General features: G+C 41.2%; 1 protein-coding gene across 3 annotated transcripts in view; it reads right to left on the reverse strand.

The window, feature by feature from the left end:
- Nucleotides 1–14,874: 14,874 nt before the first annotated feature.
- The window catches only part of abca1 (ATP binding cassette subfamily A member 1), a 150,144-nt gene continuing 147,641 nt past the window's right edge, over nt 14,875–17,377 (reverse strand). For all 3 annotated transcript variants that reach the window (XM_033018219.1, XM_033018216.1, XM_033018218.1), the window contains exon 50: nt 14,875–17,221. In XM_033018219.1, the coding sequence (XP_032874110.1) occupies nt 17,081–17,221 (141 nt within the window). In that variant the 3' untranslated portion in view covers nt 14,875–17,080. The remainder of the gene's footprint in view (nt 17,222–17,377) is intronic.

Consider the following 17,377-nt stretch of genomic DNA (forward strand, 5'->3'; position numbering starts at 1 on the left):
TTACTCAGAACTGCTGTAGGTTTGGGAGCAACAGCAGCAGGAGATTAGCACGAGATACGACTGATTGGCTCTAGCCCGAGTGGGAGGAGAGAAGTGAGTCAGAGGGGTGAAAACAGTTGAAGAGTAGAAGCCAAGCACAGGCAGACTTTACTCCAGAACTGCTGTAGATTTGGGAGCAACAGCAGCAGGAGTTTAGCAAGAGATACGACTGATTGGCTCTAGCCCGAGTGGGAGGAGAGAAGTGAGTCAGTGTTGGGAAACCAGTTGAAAACTGAGGAATTTGTAAACTGAGGTTTGTAAATTGGTAAATCAGGCAATTTATCAGTCAATTTAAGCAAGTGGCAGTGAGTGAGCAAAGTGCCCTGTGAGAAAAGTGTGAGTCTTTGGCTCGAGAGTCTTCGGCGAGGAGACCACGCAATACGCTTGAGAGGTAGAGACGAAAGAAGGAGATGTCAGGCAAGCTGATTCAGTGCGATGCTTGCAGTATGTGGGAGGTCAAGGACACCGCTGGTGCCTCTGGCTACTACAAATGCGAGAAGTGCATCCAGGTAGAGCTCCTGAAGGACCGTGTTGGGGAACTGGAGAAGCAAGTGGATGACCTCCGTTTCGTCCGAGAAACGGAGTCGTTCCTCGACAAGTCCTACAGTAAGATTGTTACACCTAAGGTACTGGAAGAGAGAAGGTGGGAGACAGTGAGAAAGGGAGGGAAGCATGGAATGCCAACGTCCCCGGGTGTTGTACCTCTTGTGAACAGGTTCACCCACTTAGAAGCTGTCGGGACAGAAGACGTGTTTACACTGAGCGGCGGACTGGCTTGCGATGCGAATAGGGCTGTTGAGCCAGAACCAAAAAGGCCTAAGGCAGGCAACGCCATTGTAGTGGGAGACTCCATTGTGAGAGGTACGGACAGGGGTTTCTGCGGCAACAGACGGGATGCGAGGATGGTGTGCTGCCTTCCTGGTGCCAGGATCCAGGATATCACGGACAGAGTGCAGAAAATCCTCAAGGGCGAAGGTGAACATCCGGACGTGGTAGTGCATGTCGGCACAAACGATGTCGGAAAGAAGGGGATGAATATTCTGCAGCGTGACTTTAGAGAGCTCGGAAAAATGCTGAAAAGCAGGACCTCCAGGGTTGTTATCTCCGGTTTGCTTCCAGTTCCTCGTGCTGGCGAGAGCAGGAACAGGGAGATACGGGACCTGAACGTGTGGCTGAGGAACTGGTGCACGGGGCAGGGATTTAGATTCTTAGATCACTGGGATCTGTTTTGGGGTAAGGGGGAACTGTACAAAAGGGACGGATTGCATCTTAACAGGTGTGGGACCAGCATTCTGGCAGGCAGGTTTGCCACTGCTACACGGGTGGTTTTAAACTGAATAAGGGGGGTGGGGTGTCGAATGGGATAGTGAAGGATGGAGTTAAAGGGAAAGGGTTTCTTAAATGTGTGAGCGTAGAGACAGAGGGGTGTAAAATGAGGGTAGAAGCAATAGGTAGCAAGGTGAAAAGTAAAAGTGGCAGGCCGGCAAATCCAGGGCAAAAATCAAAAAGGGCCACTTTTCAGCATAATAGTCTAAGGGGTAAGAGTGTTGTAAAAACAAGCCTGAACGCTTTGTGTCTCAATGCAAGGAGCATTCGTAATAAGGTGGATGAGTTGAATGTGCAGATAGCTATTAACGACTATGATATAGTTGGGATCACGGAGACATGGCTCCAGAGTGACCAAGGCTGGGAGCTCAACATCCAGGGATATTCAATATTCAGGAGGGATAGACAGAAAGGGAAAGGAGGTGGGGTAGCGTTGCTGGTTAGCGAGCAGATTAACGCAATAGAAAGGAAGGACATTAGCTTTGAGGATGTGGAATCGATATGGGTAGAGCTGCGAAACACTAAGGGGCAGAAAACGCTAGTGGGAGTTGTGTACAGGCCACCTAACAGTAGTAGTGGAGTTGGGGATGGCATCAAACAGGAAATTAGAAATGCGTGCAACAAAGGTAAATCAGTTATAATGGGTGACTTCAATCTACATATAGATTGGGTGAATCAAATTGGCAAGGGTGCTGAGGAAGAGGATTTCTTGGAATGTATGCGGGACAGTTTTCTAAACCAACATGTAGAGGAACCAACGAGAGAGCAGGCTATTCTAGACTGGGTATTGAGTAATGAGGAAGGGTTAGTTAGCAGTCTTGTTGTGCGTGGCCCCTTGGGCAAGAGTGACCATAATATGGTTGAGTTCTTCATTAGGATGGAGAGTGACATTGTTAATTCAGAAACAAGGGTCCTGAACTTAAAGAAAGGCAACTTTGAGGGTATGAGACGTGAATTGGCCAAGATAGACTGGCGATTGATTCTTAACGGGTTGACGGTGGATATGCAATGGAAGGCATTTAAAGACTGCATGGATGAACTACAACAATTGTTCATCCCAGTTTGGCAAAAAAATAAATCAGGGAAGGTAGTGCATCCGTAGATAACAAGGGAAATCAGGGATAGTATCAAAACAAAAGATGAAGCGTACAAATTAGCCAGAAAAAATCAGCCTACCAGAGGACTGGGAGAAATTCAGAGACCAGCAGAGGAGGACAAAGGGCTTAATTAGGAAAGGGAAAATAGATTATGAAAGAAAACTGGCAGGGAACATAAAAACTGACTGCAAAAGCTTTTATAGATATGTGAAGAGAAAAAGATTAGTTAAAACAAACGTAGGTCCCTTGCACTCAGAAACGGGTGAATTGATCATGGGGAACAAGGACATGGCAGACCAATTGAATAACTACTTTGGTTCTGTCTTCACTAAGGAAGACATAAATAATCTGCCGGAAATAGCAGGGGACCGGGGGTCAAATGAGATGGAGGAACTGAGTGAAATCCAGGTTAGTCGGGAAGTGGTGTTAGGTAAATTGAATGGATTAAAGGCCGATAAATCCCCAGGGCCAGATAGGCTGCATCCTAGAGTACTTAAGGAAGTAGCCCCAGAAATAGTGGATGCATTAGTGATAATTTTTCAAAACTCTTTAGATTCTGGAGTAGTTCCTGAGGATTGGAGGGTAGCTAATGTAACACCACTTTTTAAAAAGGGAGGGAGAGAGAAAACGGGGAATTACAGACCAGTTAGTCTAACGTCAGTAGTGGGGAAACTGCTAGAATCAGTTATTAAAGATGGGATAGCAGCACATTCGGAAAGTGGTGAAATCATTGGACAAAGTCAGCATGGATTTATGAAGGGTAAATCATGTCTGACGAATCTTATAGAATTTTTCGAGGATGTAACTAGTAGAGTGGATAAGGTAGAACCAGTGGATGTGTTATATCTGGACATTCAAAAGGCTTTCGACAAGGTCCCACATAAGAGATTAGTATACAAACTTAAAGCATACGGTATTGGGAGTTCAGTATTGATGTGGATAGAGAACTGGCTGGCAGACAGGAAGCAAAGAGTAGGAGTAAACGGGTCCTTTTCACAATGGCAGGCAGTGACTAGTGGGGTACCACAAGGCTCAGTTCTGGGACCCCAGCTATTTACGATATATATTAATGATTTGGACGAGGGAATTGAAGGCAACATCTCCAAGTTTGCGGATGGCACGAAGCTGGGGGGCAGTGTTAGCTGTGAGGAGGATGCAAGGAGGCTGCAAGGTGACTTGGATAGGCTGGGTGAGTGGGCAAATGCATGGCAGATGCAGTATAATGTGGATAAATGTGAGGTTATCCACTTTGGTGGCAAAAACAGGAAAGTAGATTATTATCTGAATGGTGGCCGATTAGGAAAGGGGGAGATGCAACGAGACCTGGGTGTCATGGTACACCAGTCATTAAAAATAGGCGTGCAGGTGCAGCAGGCAGTGAAGAAGGCGAATGGTATGTTAGCATTCATAGCAAAAGGATTTGAGTATAGGAGCAGGGAGGTTCTACTGCAGTTGTACAGGGTCTTGGTGAGACCACACCTGGAGTATTGCGTACAGTTTTGGTCTCCTAACCTGAGGAAAGACATTCTTGCCATAGAGGGAGTACAGAGAAGGTTCACCAGACTGATTCCTGGGATGTCAGGACTTTCATATGAAGAAAGACTGGATAGACTCGGTTTGTACTCGCTAGAATTTAGAAGATTGAGGGGGGATCTTATAGAAACGTACAAAATTCTTAAGGGGTTGGACAGGCTAGATGCAGGAAGATTGTTCCCGATGTTGGGGAAGTCCAGAACAAGGGGTCACAGTTTAAGGAAAAAGGGGAAATCTTTTAGGACCGAGATGAGGAAAACTTTTTTCACACAGAGAGTGGTGAATCTGTGGAATTCTCTCCCGCAGAAGGTAGTTGAGGCCAGTTCATTGGCTATATTGAAGAGGGAGTTAGATGTGCCCTTGTGGCTAAAGGGAACAGGGGGTATGGAGAGAAGGCAGGTACAGGATACTGAGTTGGATGATCAGCCATGATCATATTGAATGGCGGTGCAGGCTCGAAGAGCCGAATGGCCTACTCCTGCACCTATTTTCTATGTTTCTATGTTTCTAACATGAACGTGAATTTGAAATTAAGTTTGACACATCTGTTTAGAGGTAGCCACAACATAATTTGAATTCATATGAAGCAGTTGATGAGATGTAATGAAAAGATTGTTCAAAAATTTTGTTTGCCAATTGGGCATTTGTGTGAAATAATTATTTTACATAAAGTGGTTATGAACTGGAACAGGACACGAAGAAGCCATGGAATCTGTGTTTTCGAAAGGAAATTGGGTAACCAAGAGGTCAAATCATTTGCAGTGATGCATACATGAGATTAACTGTTATTCTGTCATGGTTTTGATGGGCTGATTGGCCTATTTCCTTGCTATTAGGTTTTTTTTTTAAATCATTCCAGGTTATGACACAGGTTAGTGTAATATAATTGCAAGGTGAGAAGATTAGTTAAAGGGCAGATAAGAAAGTAGATGCAGATTTATTCTTTTCTGACCGGCAAGCTGTAACAGGTATAGGGTACTGTACTAAAGCGATTGATGCTTGGCCCTTAGCTATTTATAATCTGTATTAATTAATTAGATGAAGGGACTCAGTATAATATAATATGATCAAGACAGTATTTTGAATGGTAAAATAATCCAAAACTAAATCCAAAAGGTCAACATTGTACTCAAATTAAAGTCACTGTGCCACAAATATAGATGCTGTTATGTTCCAAAAATAGTGCACTAGAACACAATCATGAGCATAGTCCACAATGTCCAGCACAGCTTCTAACCAGCATCTCATTTTAGCAAAAATCACAATTCCAAGTTAGTAACAGGAAGGTTTATAAATGCAACAAGCTTGGAGTGATGTGATGCCAATTATATTCCCATCATCTATAAATTAATTGCAACCTGGAAGCCACTTTGATAACTAAGAATTGTGTGTTAAATAAGTAATTTGAGAGGACTTTAAAATTAGCTGTTAGGCAATACAATAAAGTATAGAATAAAATAATTAACTTTAGTTTGAAGACGTATTAAAAAGATACAATTTTGAAAGGCCATTTTCCAAAATAATGAAATTATCTCCTTTCATTTCTCCTTTCATTTCATCCATGGTTAAGGAGCACCATATGAATTACAAGCCTCATTTCTAGATAATCACAAGAAATAGAAAGGGGAATAAGCCATAACGTTCTCAAACCCAACTTGTTATTCAGCTAAATCATGGCTAATATTTTATCTGAACTGCAGTTTCCCACATCTTTTGAATATTTACTTACCTAACTATATTAATAGTTTGAAAATCAGAAAAATGAAAATGTTAGGAAAATGTAAGCAAGTATTAGATGATGAGCAAAAATAATACTTCCTGACTTTTGGTAACATTGGCTAAACAATAAACCTTGGATCACTCAGCATTATTTTCTTTATTGGTATTAAACCTGACAATCAAATATTTTTTGCAGATAAAATAGAAATGTATACATGGTCACATTGTTGGTGAGTTGGCAACAGTAAATTGCCCTTCATGCAAGTGCATAGGAGAACAATCAGCTTATGTGAAAGAAGAGGTTACAGAGACTCCATATTTTGCTTAGTAAAATAGACTGGATAAGACAAATGGTGACCTTTTATTTTATAAGGAAACATGACAAAAAAAAAGAGAAGTATGTGACAAGAGCATGATATGCATGTATTTGCATGTATAAATTATTTTTAAAAAAACAGAAAACGCTGGCACTGTTCTGTAAGTCAGGTAGCAAATGTGAAGCAAGAAATAGAAGTAATATTTCTGTGGTTGCTCTGATGAAGGCTAATTGTTCTGAAATATTCTCTTCATAAGTGCTGCCTGACCCACTGAGTATCTGGCACATTATTTTATTCCAGATTTTCAGTGTCTGTGTCTGCAGTTTTTTTGTAAACTTTTTCTGTACATGTATTCCGCTAGTTCCAAAATTCAGTTATTTTGTCTACAATGAAAATGAATTTGACAAGCAAGATACAATTTGCAACTGCAACGGTAATGAGTAATTGGTTCTAACAACTGAGTGGAAATGCAAAACATGAAGGTTGTCGAGTATTGTTGATAACGTTGGTTGGCACGTTGTCGCTGGTTGGTATGTATTCAGTGGATTGAAGGGCCTGTTCCCACACTGTATATCTAAACTGAACTTCATGCTCCGATTTTCAACAGCAGGTGATGAAGTATTTTAGGGTTTCTCCCCGGTGCTCCAGTTTTCTCCGATATACCAAATGCGTGCTGATAGGTTAATTGGCTACTGTAAATTCCCCCTAATGTAGGTAGTAGGTAATTGACAGAAGAACCAAAGGTGAGGTGATAGGCAAGTGAGAGACAATACTTTGCAGAGATACAGGAAAATGAGAGGGGAGGATGGGGCTTGCACGATTGCTCCCTTAGGAGGGCAGAATGGGCTTCTTCTGTTTCACAATAGAAATGTGAGATCTGAGCTGAAAGAAGTAAAGAAACATTAACATTGGCCTTGGTCTCCTGTGTTAGACATAAAAAAGGGAGATGCCAGTTCAGGAGATTAAGTTAGTTGCTGTGCTGGAATTATATTTGATGTCTGAGAAACTGGACCCCAATAATATCAACTCTACTGAGGACAGCAGGAATAAAATGATTCCTATTTGATGGAATCCACACACTCATCTCCATCCCTCCCCCTTGCCCAAATCAGAGAACAATTCTTTAAGTATCTGTCAGCTCAACTAGCCCATAGTGTGTCAATGCCTTTAGTTACCAGCTAAGAGATTGCATTAATGTGATGCATTTACTGTCACTCTGCATTTCATCCAGCAGAAAAATATGGTTATCGCCATATGCTTTGATATGAATATGCTCAGAATTGTTACTTTAACAGATGCAAGAGCCCATTAATGTTAAACAGTATTTTGTAAATTGTCTTCTTAATGATGCCTATAAAATACTACAATCATAACATTTGTCTATAAATTGGATTCAGTTATAAGCTTCAGGTTCTCAGATACTGGATAAACACTTTGAAACAAACAATAATTGTTTGCCCAACACATGAGCCGATACAAGTCAGTGTGCAATGACAGCCACAGGGGACTTTCAAGAGTGCAATGAATTTGGCACGATCTTCAAAGAAAGACCAGTATTCCATGATGTGATGAATTAACGGGTTGGCATTTAGCTTTAATGCATGCCTTATCTGTGTGTGTAGCCTTTCAAGCACAGAAGCCAGTTAGAGCCCTGGGTAACTACTGCATGGCTTTGAAATATTTCCCCATATAGTATTTTATCGATGGTGGACTTCCTTTAAAAGAAAACAAATTATAGGAACTGTAAGGAATTCTCTGCCGTTCATCCAGGAATCATCAACAAGACACCTCAATCAACTTGGATTGCTGTAACTGGATATGTGTACAATCTGAGGTCTAAGGAAACAAATTAGTCCTCATCTTTCTAGACTGATTCCTGGGATGTCAGGACTTTCATATGAAGAAAGACTGGATAGACTCGGTTTGTACTCGCTAGAATTTAGAAGATTCTTTCTTATAGAAACTTACAAAATTCTTAAGGGGTTGGACAGGCTAGATGCAGGAAGATTGTTCCCGATGTTGGGGAAGTCCAGAACAAGGAGTCACAGTTTAAGGATAAGGGGGAAATCTTTTAGGACCGAGATGAGGAAAACATTTTTCACACAGAGAGTGGTGAATCTCTGGAATTCTCTGCCACAGAAGGTAATTGAGGCCAGTTCATTGGCTATATTTAAGAGGGAGTTAGATGTGGCCTTTGTGGCTAAAGGGATCAGGGGGTATGGAGAGAAGGCAGGTACAGGATACTGAGTTGGATGATCAGCCATGATCATATTGAATGGTGGTGCAGGCTCAAAGGGCCGAATGGCCTACTCCTGCACCTATTTTCTATGTTTCTATGTTTCTTCCTAAAGGAACGTCCTTTAATTCTGCGGCTCTGACATCTGGTTCTAGACTCTCCCACTAGTGGAAACATTCTCTCTACATCCACTCTGTCCAGGCCTTTCATATTTGATAAGTTTCAATGAGGTCCCTCCCCATCCTTCTAAACTCCAGCGTGTAGAGGGCCAGTGCCGTCAAACGCTCATTATATGTTAACCCATTCATCCCTGTGATCATTCTCCTAAACCTCCTCTGGACCCTCTCCAGCGCAAGCAAATCTTTTCTCAGATATAGGGCCCAAAATTGCTCACCATATTCCAAATGCAGCCTGACCAGCACCTTATAGAGCCTCAGCATTATAAAACTGCATTTGTATTCTAGTCATCGTGAAATAAATGCTATCATTGCATTTGCCTTCCTTACTACCGATTTGACTTGCAAATTAACTTTTTGGGAATGCCGCACCAGCACTCCCAAGCCCCTTTGCACCTCTGATTTCTGGATTCTCTCCCCACTTAGAATTGATTATTGAATCATGGAGATAGCATGGATGATTTGGCTCACTGAGTCCACGGTAACCATCAACCACCCATTTAACCTAATCCTACGTTAACCCCATTTTTAATTCCCAGCAATTCCTCATTAACTTCCCCAGATTCTACCACTGACAGCACACTAAGGAACTCCGAAGACAAAAGTATCCAAGGTAACCTGGACATTTCAATATTAATACTTTAGGAACCAATGGAGGTTCCTATGCCAATGTGTGTACATATAACATGCCCACAAATCACAGGGCTGGATCATGTTCACAGCCTGAACTCATTGACCCAAGTACTAGTCCCACAAGCAACAACTCATTTCCAGGTGATAGGAAGCATGGTCCCATCCATGGACGTGCGGACAACCGGATCTGTTAAAAGCATTTTCATTATGTCTATGTCTCTGATGATGGAAGATATTAAGAAACAGATGAAAATAGTGTTTAAAAAAAAATCACATTAGATTAAACACATTCATATTAATTAAAATAAAATTAACACAAAATAGTAATCTTTCCAGAGAAGGATGGCATTACCAATTAAATGAATGAGAGCTTAGTGGCTGGCATAAGGCAGAGGGATCAGAAACAATACCTTCTGGACTCACTATCAAATTCTGTAGCAAAGGGAAAGGGTAAAAGGTTAGATACATCTTACCTCTGAAGCATTGTTTAAATCTATGTTGCAGTACATATGCGCTGAAGTCTGGAATTAACTGATACAGTTCAATGTGGCCAGGAACTATTGTCTTGTCTACGGCATTATCCAGCCTATTGTCCGAGAAATCAATGTCACTGGAAAATGAGACCATGCTTGCCACGTCAAATTAAAATGATATAATGTGTAAGAAGGAACTGCAGATGCTGGTTTAAACCGAAGATAGACACAAAAAGCTAGAATAACTCAGCAGGACCAGCAGCATCTCTGGAGAGAAGAAATTGGTGATGTTTCTGGTCGAGACCCTTCTTCAGACTGGTTAGGGATAAGGGAAACGAGAGATATAGACGGTGATGTGAAGAGATAAGGAACAATGAATGAAAGATATACAAAAAGTTAAAGGAAACAGTAAAGGATGAATAAAGTAAAGGATAAAGGAAACAGGCCATTGTTAGCTGTTTATAGGGTGTAAATGGGAAGATGGTGTGACTTGGGTGGGGGAGGGATAGAGAGAGAGAGAAGGAGGGAATGCAGGAGCTACCTGAAGTGAGATAAATCAATATTCATATCACTGGGCTGCAAGCTGCCCAAGCAAAATATAAGATGCTGTTCCTCCAATTTGCAGTTAGCCTCACTCTGACAACGAAGGAGACCTAGGACAGAAAGTTTTGTGTAGGAATGGGTAGCAATGTTACAAAATTTTGAGATTTTCAAAATCAAGTCTGCAATTTATCCCATCAGTTAAAGCATAAAATTAAGTGTAATTTGACACCTAATTCACTTTCATATCTTCAGTATTTTAAAAAAAAAAGGCCATTTTCATACTCGGAAATTAGCATCTTGTTCCCTATTGTTTTTCCATTGACTTAACACAAAAGCTGTGATCGAGGACAGTCAAAAGCCCATAACTTTCTTAAAAATTAAGAGAACTGAATGAAATTTTCAGTTATTATAGATTGAAGCATTCTGAAACAAATATAAAATATCTTACTTGGATGACCTGAAATTAAAGCATATAATTAGTTAATTACCCAATTGTAGCTGATTACAAAATTGACCGTTGTGACGGAAATAATAATAAACACCCAGACTGCGTTGAAAATTCAAAAATGTGATATTCTCAAGATCAGAACTTTAATATTATTGTATTATATGCTGTAAGTCTGTAATAGTTTGGTAAATAAATTACAATTTCTAGCAATAGACCAAGTCTTTATGGAGAAGATCAGTTGCTAGCTGGTACATTGGCATATCATAATCAGTAGCATCATCATACTCCTCAGATTGTAACCATTAAGCAACTCTGTACACCTTGTTTTTCCTCAACTTTTCAATTTTGGCATTGTAAGCTACAAGTTTTTGCTCTTCAAACCATGCATGACATGCCTTTCTGCCCACTACTTTCCCATTAAGAATGTCCTGTAGATTCAATTTCTTAAGGAAAGGATAATTTTAAAAATAGCCTAAGTATCCAAATAACAAACTAAACCCATTCACACAAGAATTCACAATATAACATGATTTTTAAATCTCACTGTCATGAATTTATATGCCAGATGGAAGGAATTTAATGTTTAATTCCCATAAATTAATCTAGAAATATCCACTCAATATAATCAAAATTACTTTTTTTTTGCACAATACATGGGACTAAAACTGATATTTAGTATAAAAATATTGACTATGGATAGACAATAACACAAAATATAGACGATTTAGATGCTCTTATGACATGATTGTCCAAAAACAGAGCATTTTAATCATCTTGCGACTGGGCATTTCTGGAACGCGATCGATTGGAACGTTGCATTTGCGGTGAATTTGAACCCCATGTTGGCAGGAAAGACACTGCCGAATCGTATGGGGCCCAAATAACATTTTTGCAAAATTAGATTAAAGCCATCCCAGGAAGCAAGATTATATGTAAAATAAACGACTTACCCTTTGTTTTGTCCCGTTCTTGCGATCCGTCATGTTGTAGGCGTTGAGGGCGTTAGAGTCGCTTTTTATTTTAATTCAATTATTAAATTGTCTAGTGATTAAAAGGTAAGTTTTGTAACATCGCTAGAATGGGAAGGAGAATTAAAGTGTCCGGCAACTGGGAGATCAGGTTGGTTCAGGCGGACTGAGCAAAGGTGTTCCACAAAACGATTCCCCAGTCCGTGTTTGGTCTCGCCTTTGCATAAGAGTCCACATCTTGAACAACGGATACAGTAGATGAGGTAGGAGGAGGTGCAAGTGAACCTCTGCCTAAACTGAAAGGACTGTCTGGGTCCCTGGACAGTCAAGGGAGGAGATATAGCAACAGGTGTTGCATCTTCTGCGGTTGTAGGAGAAGGTACCTGGGGAGGGTTGGTTTGGGTGGGAAGGGATGAGTTAACCAGGGTTGCGGAGAGATTGGTCTCTGCAGAAGGCTGAAAGGGATGGAGATGGGAAAATGTGGCTAGTGGTGGGATCCCATTGGAGGTGGCGGAAATTTAGAAGGATTATGTGTTGTATGGGACGGCTGATGGGATGGCAGGTAAGGACCAGGGGGACTCTGTCTCTGTTGCGACCAGGGGGAGGGGGAGCAAGGGCAGAGCTGCGGGGTACCAAGGAGACACGACGGAGGGCCTCATCTTTGATGGGAGAGGGGAATCCCTGTTCCATAAAGAATGGGGACATCGCGGATGTTCTAGTATGGAGCACCTCATCTTTGGTGCAGATGCGGTGTAGACAGAGGAATTGGGAGAAGGGGACAATCTTTGCAAGAAGCAGGGTGGGAAAAAGTGCAGTCAAGATAGTTGTGGTAGTCAGTGGGTTTGTAATAGACGTCAGTCAATAGTCTATTTCCTGTGATGGAGACTGTGAGATCAAGAAAGGGGAGGGAGGTGTGGGAGATGGTTGAAGTGAATTTGAGTGCAGGATGAAAATTGGTGATGAAGTTGATGAAGTCCACGAGTTGTGCATGGGTGCAGGAGGTAGCACCGATGCAGTCATCAATGTAATGGAGATAGAGTTCGGGGATAGGGCCAGTGTATGCCTGGAACAGGGATTGTTCATCGTAGGCATAGCTGGCGACCATGTGGATGCCCATAGCTATGCCTTGGACTTGGAGGAAGTGGGAGGTGTCAAAGGAGAAGTTGTTGAGGGTGAGGACCAGCTCTGCTAGGCGGAGCGGAGTGTTAATAGAGGGAAATTGGTCGAGGAAGAAACGGAGGGCTTTATGGCCTTCCTGGTGGGGGATGGAGGTGTAGAGTCTATAATAAAGATGAGGGAGAGGGGGCTCGGAAAGCAGAAGTCATTAAAGAGACCAAGGGCATGTGAGGTATCTTGGACATAGGTCGGGAGAGAATGGACTACGGGGGGGAAAGATTGATTAGTATTTATGTCAGATTCTAATTGAACTGGGAAAAGATTTTACTCTTGAATATTTAACAAAATGTGTATTTAACACGTTGAATATTTAACAAAACATAAGGTGCTGATGTAGCATTATGTGGCAGCAAATCTCATATTCCATGTGCAATGGCAATTTCCTCCATTCAGTAAGTTTAAAACCTGCTGTTTAACATATTATAATACATTATCATTATATTTCACAAGTTTGTTCAGTACATATTTATCTCACTCCCCATTCTCTTTGTGTTTCCATCTTTCCTAATTTATAGCCTTGCAGAAAAATGTATCTTTATTATGTGTCTTCTGAATGCAAAAATAACCAAGAGGAGACCAATTTCAGGATGTAATATTACATGCCCAGGGACCACATGCCTGGTATCCTTCCTCAGGCTGTGAAATTTGCCAGACTGCCATTTATCATCAAAATAACTATTGGACTACTTGTTGATACTCACAAAGCTACTATCTACTGTATAACAAAATCTGGCAAGATCGAGAAAAATCATGTTCTATATATGGAGCTCCCACATTACCGCAGTCTCTTACAGCCTAATGAATGGTCATTAATGTGTCTGAAGACTAGATCCATTAACTTTATTTCTGCATTTGCTAATGAATAGAAAGATGATATGTCCTAGGTTCTTTATGGAGCATCATCCGACAAAACTCAATGTATGACGTCAGGTGAACAACGACTGGTTGAAGAGCATCTGAGAGGAAAGAGGTGGAGTGATTTTAGAAGGGAACTTCAACTTGGGGCACATGAAGCAGCAGCTATTGTCACCAGCACTGGAGTGTTGAAAATCAAGGAAGCTACAGGAATTGGAGTTCAGACATCTCCATGTTGTATTAAAAAGAAAAATGCCTGAAACACTCAGCAAGTCAAGCAGCAGGTAAGATTCAGTTCAGAGAATGTTCCATCTATCCCTCTTCCATCCCCTTTGCAACTAAAACCAACTTGTTCCCTCTCTTGGGTACACAAAAATGCTGGAGAAACACAGCGGGTGCAGCAGCATCTATGGAGCGAAGAAAATAGGCGACGTTTCGGGCCAAAACCCTTCTTCAGACTGATGGGGGGTGGGGGGAGATGGAAGGAAAAAGGGAGGAGGAGGAGGAGCCCGAGGGCGGGGGGATGGGAGGAGACAGCTCGAGGGTTAAGGAAGGGGAGGAGACAGCAAGAGCTAGCAAAATTGGGAGAATTCAACGTTCATGCCATCCGGACGCAAGCAACCCAGGTGGAATATGAGGTGCTGTTCCTCCAATTTCTGCTGTTGCTCACTCTGGCAATGGAGGAGACCCAGGACAGAGAGGTCAGATTGGGAATGGGAGGGGGGGTTGAAGTGCTGAGCCACCGGGAGTTCAGGTAGGTTATTGCGGACTGAGCGGAGGCGTACGGCGAAGCGATCGCCCAACCTCCGCTTAGTCTCCCCGATGTAAATCAGCTGACATCTAGAGCAGCGGATGCAGTAGATGAGGTTGGAGGAGATACAGGTGAACCTTTGTCGCACCTGGAACGACTGCTTGGGACCTTGAATGGAGTCGAGGGGGGAGGTGAAGGGACAGGTGTTGCATTTCTTGCGGTTGCAACAGAAAGTGCCCGGGGAGGGGGTGATACGGGAGGGAAGGGAAGAATTGACAAGGGAGTTGCGGAGGGAGCGGTCTTTGCGGAAGGCAGACATAGGGGGAGATAGGAAGATGTGGCGAGTGGTGGGGTCACGTTGGAGGTGGCGGAAATTGCGGAGTTCCCTCTCTTTCCCAGTTCTGACAAAGTGTGTTTCATCCACAACTCTGCTTCTCTTTTCACCAATGCTGCCTGGCCTGCTGAGTGCTTCCAGTATTTTCTGGTTTTACTTCAGATTTCCAGCATTTGCAGTTTTTTTTCTTCTGGAAAAGTGGTAGAGAAAGTAAACAGTGAAGCCAAGAGTAAATTCAAAACTCAAGATACAAATTTTAAAAGGTTTAATTATGACGAGGCCATGGAATTTGCAATTCCAGACACGAATATTAAATAAAATAGAAAATGCTGAAGTATTTGTGGAAAAAGCAACAAAGTTAACATTTCAGGTCAATGTTGGCTTATCAAAGCTAAATTTTAAAATATTTTAACATATTAAAGTGTCTTCACCTATATAAGTCTTTTCAACAAATTCACCGTACAATGAGTTGGCTAGGTGCACATAACAGGGACTCACACACACACACATTCACACGGGCCTTGATTCAGATTTTGTAAAAAAGAAAAGATGCATTTACATATCATCTTTCAGTTTCAAAATACTCCAAAGAAAATGTAGTTTGTTTGAACGGCAGACAATATTGTAATGTGGTTAAATTCAGCAATTTTATGCAGAGCAACATCCCAGAAGGATAATGCTCAGATATTCTCTTCTCGCGACATCACATGAAGAGATAAATGTTGGTAAGGGCACTTGAGGATGAATCCTTACTCCAGGCAGAGAAAGGGGATTAAGTCAGAGGGTGGATAAGGCTTTGCTTAAACAGCTTATCCAGTGAATAACATCACTGGTACTAAAAGACTTCTTCGCTACCACCTGAGTATGTTGGCCCAGACTCTGCGGTCAAGTCTGTGGTCAAGTATTGAGGTCAGGTTAAGGCTGACTCTCAAGGTCAATAGCTGAGAAAGCTTGCAGATTCACCCAGCACCATTGTTCATTATGACTAGATGCAGAAGCCATCAAAGGGTAAATGCGGGTGAGATGCACAATCTGTTCTCTATAGCACAATAAAACCAACGTGCTCTCTAAAGCATGATAAACCCGTCTCATAAAAGTTCCATTTCCAATTTTTAAGCTTTCACTTGTGGGACTAAACTTAGTTAAGTATTAGCTAATAATGAGAATGAACTTAGCACCAAATGTGCTGACCTTTGAAACATCAGTCTGTACATAAAGCCTTTGGAACATAAAACTACCAACCCTTTCTCCGTAACATTGCCTGGCACTGACCCTTTTCTTGCACATCGGGTTTAGGAAGACTTATCTGTGTTTCTTATAGCTTAATTCGCTCGCAACCCAGATCCCGAACATCTAGTCCCCAAACTAGATGAAATCAATGGAAGGGATTGATCATGAACATAAAAAGCCTGACAGTAGATCACTTGGGGCCAATGCAGGAAGTGGCGCTGAGAGATTAGCCATGAATTTACCAGATAGTGGAGCAGGCACAAGGGAACAAATAGTCCAATCCTGCCCCTATTTCTCACAGATAACTAAATTATATCAATGTTAATACAATTTTAATTTCTTACTTAATGCACAGGAAACAGAGAAAAAAAACATACAAAAACATTTAGACATTAATATTCCCTCAAGCAAGTTGTTTTTTTTTGGTACTGTAACATTTTGATATGAAAAATGACTTAAGTTATAAACATCAAGGCTTTGTCTTCTCCAAGCAGAGCTATTTCTTTTCCTTTGTTTGCATTTATAAAGACTAACTTGGTTTTACAGTGCAAACAAAAACAAAACAATATGTTCCAGAACATTCTGTATAAAGTGCTTGGAATGAAACGAACAAAGTATATTTAAAGATGACCATTATAAAACTCTAGTACTCATGGAAGTGTACAAAATCATTCTTGAAAGAATACAATGTAAACACTTCTGTTTTAACTATTTATACCTGTAGTTGGTAAATAAATACTATATTAAGATTTGTGTTAATATCTGTAAAGTTGTCTCATAGAGGGATTATTGAAAATGAGCCCAGCTTTGGTTATGTATTCTGAAAGCTTCAGAATTTGGTAAATATGTTGTCATCCATTTGGCGAGGTCTGAGTGCAGTATATGTGGGTGTTATTGATTAACTAACTTAGCTACCGGTGATGAGTTATCAGTAACTGCAAGATTGTCGCATTGTTTTGTTAAACTGTAATTGAATATAATACTAGAGTTTCACAAGGTCATATTGTAATACAAACTATATTCAAGTTTTAAATTTAACCTCAGTACAAATCAACCACAAACAGAGGCACTGCCCTGTCACAAAATAGTGGAATTATTGCATTGGATTGCATTGAATGGCATCAGTAGAGAGTCCAGTTTAATTCTTTCTCCTTCTTTCTAAAGGAAAGTTCAGAGTCTGAAGGGAAGAACAATTTCCGTTCAGATCTGGCATTCTTTTCATCAGTTCACACACAGCTTTCCTTCACATTGTTGTCATGTAAAAATGTGTTCAGGAGTGCAACATTCTGGACAGTTTCATTTCTGTGAATGGACATGTCCTTTAACAGGTCATCATCACTTTGGTCCTTGGCAAAGTTTACAAATACCTGAAAACAAACACACAATTAATTACAGAGAACACGGGTCAAAGAACTGAACTTACTTTATAACGTCACATTTTAAGGAGAATATCTGTACTTGCATAGAACATTTCACAACTTCAAGCAAATGCTTTAGGGTCAACAGAATATTGATGAAGTTTA

Source organism: Amblyraja radiata, chromosome 3 (assembly GCF_010909765.2).
Source record: "Amblyraja radiata isolate CabotCenter1 chromosome 3, sAmbRad1.1.pri, whole genome shotgun sequence".
Classification (NCBI taxonomy): domain Eukaryota; kingdom Metazoa; phylum Chordata; class Chondrichthyes; order Rajiformes; family Rajidae; genus Amblyraja; species Amblyraja radiata.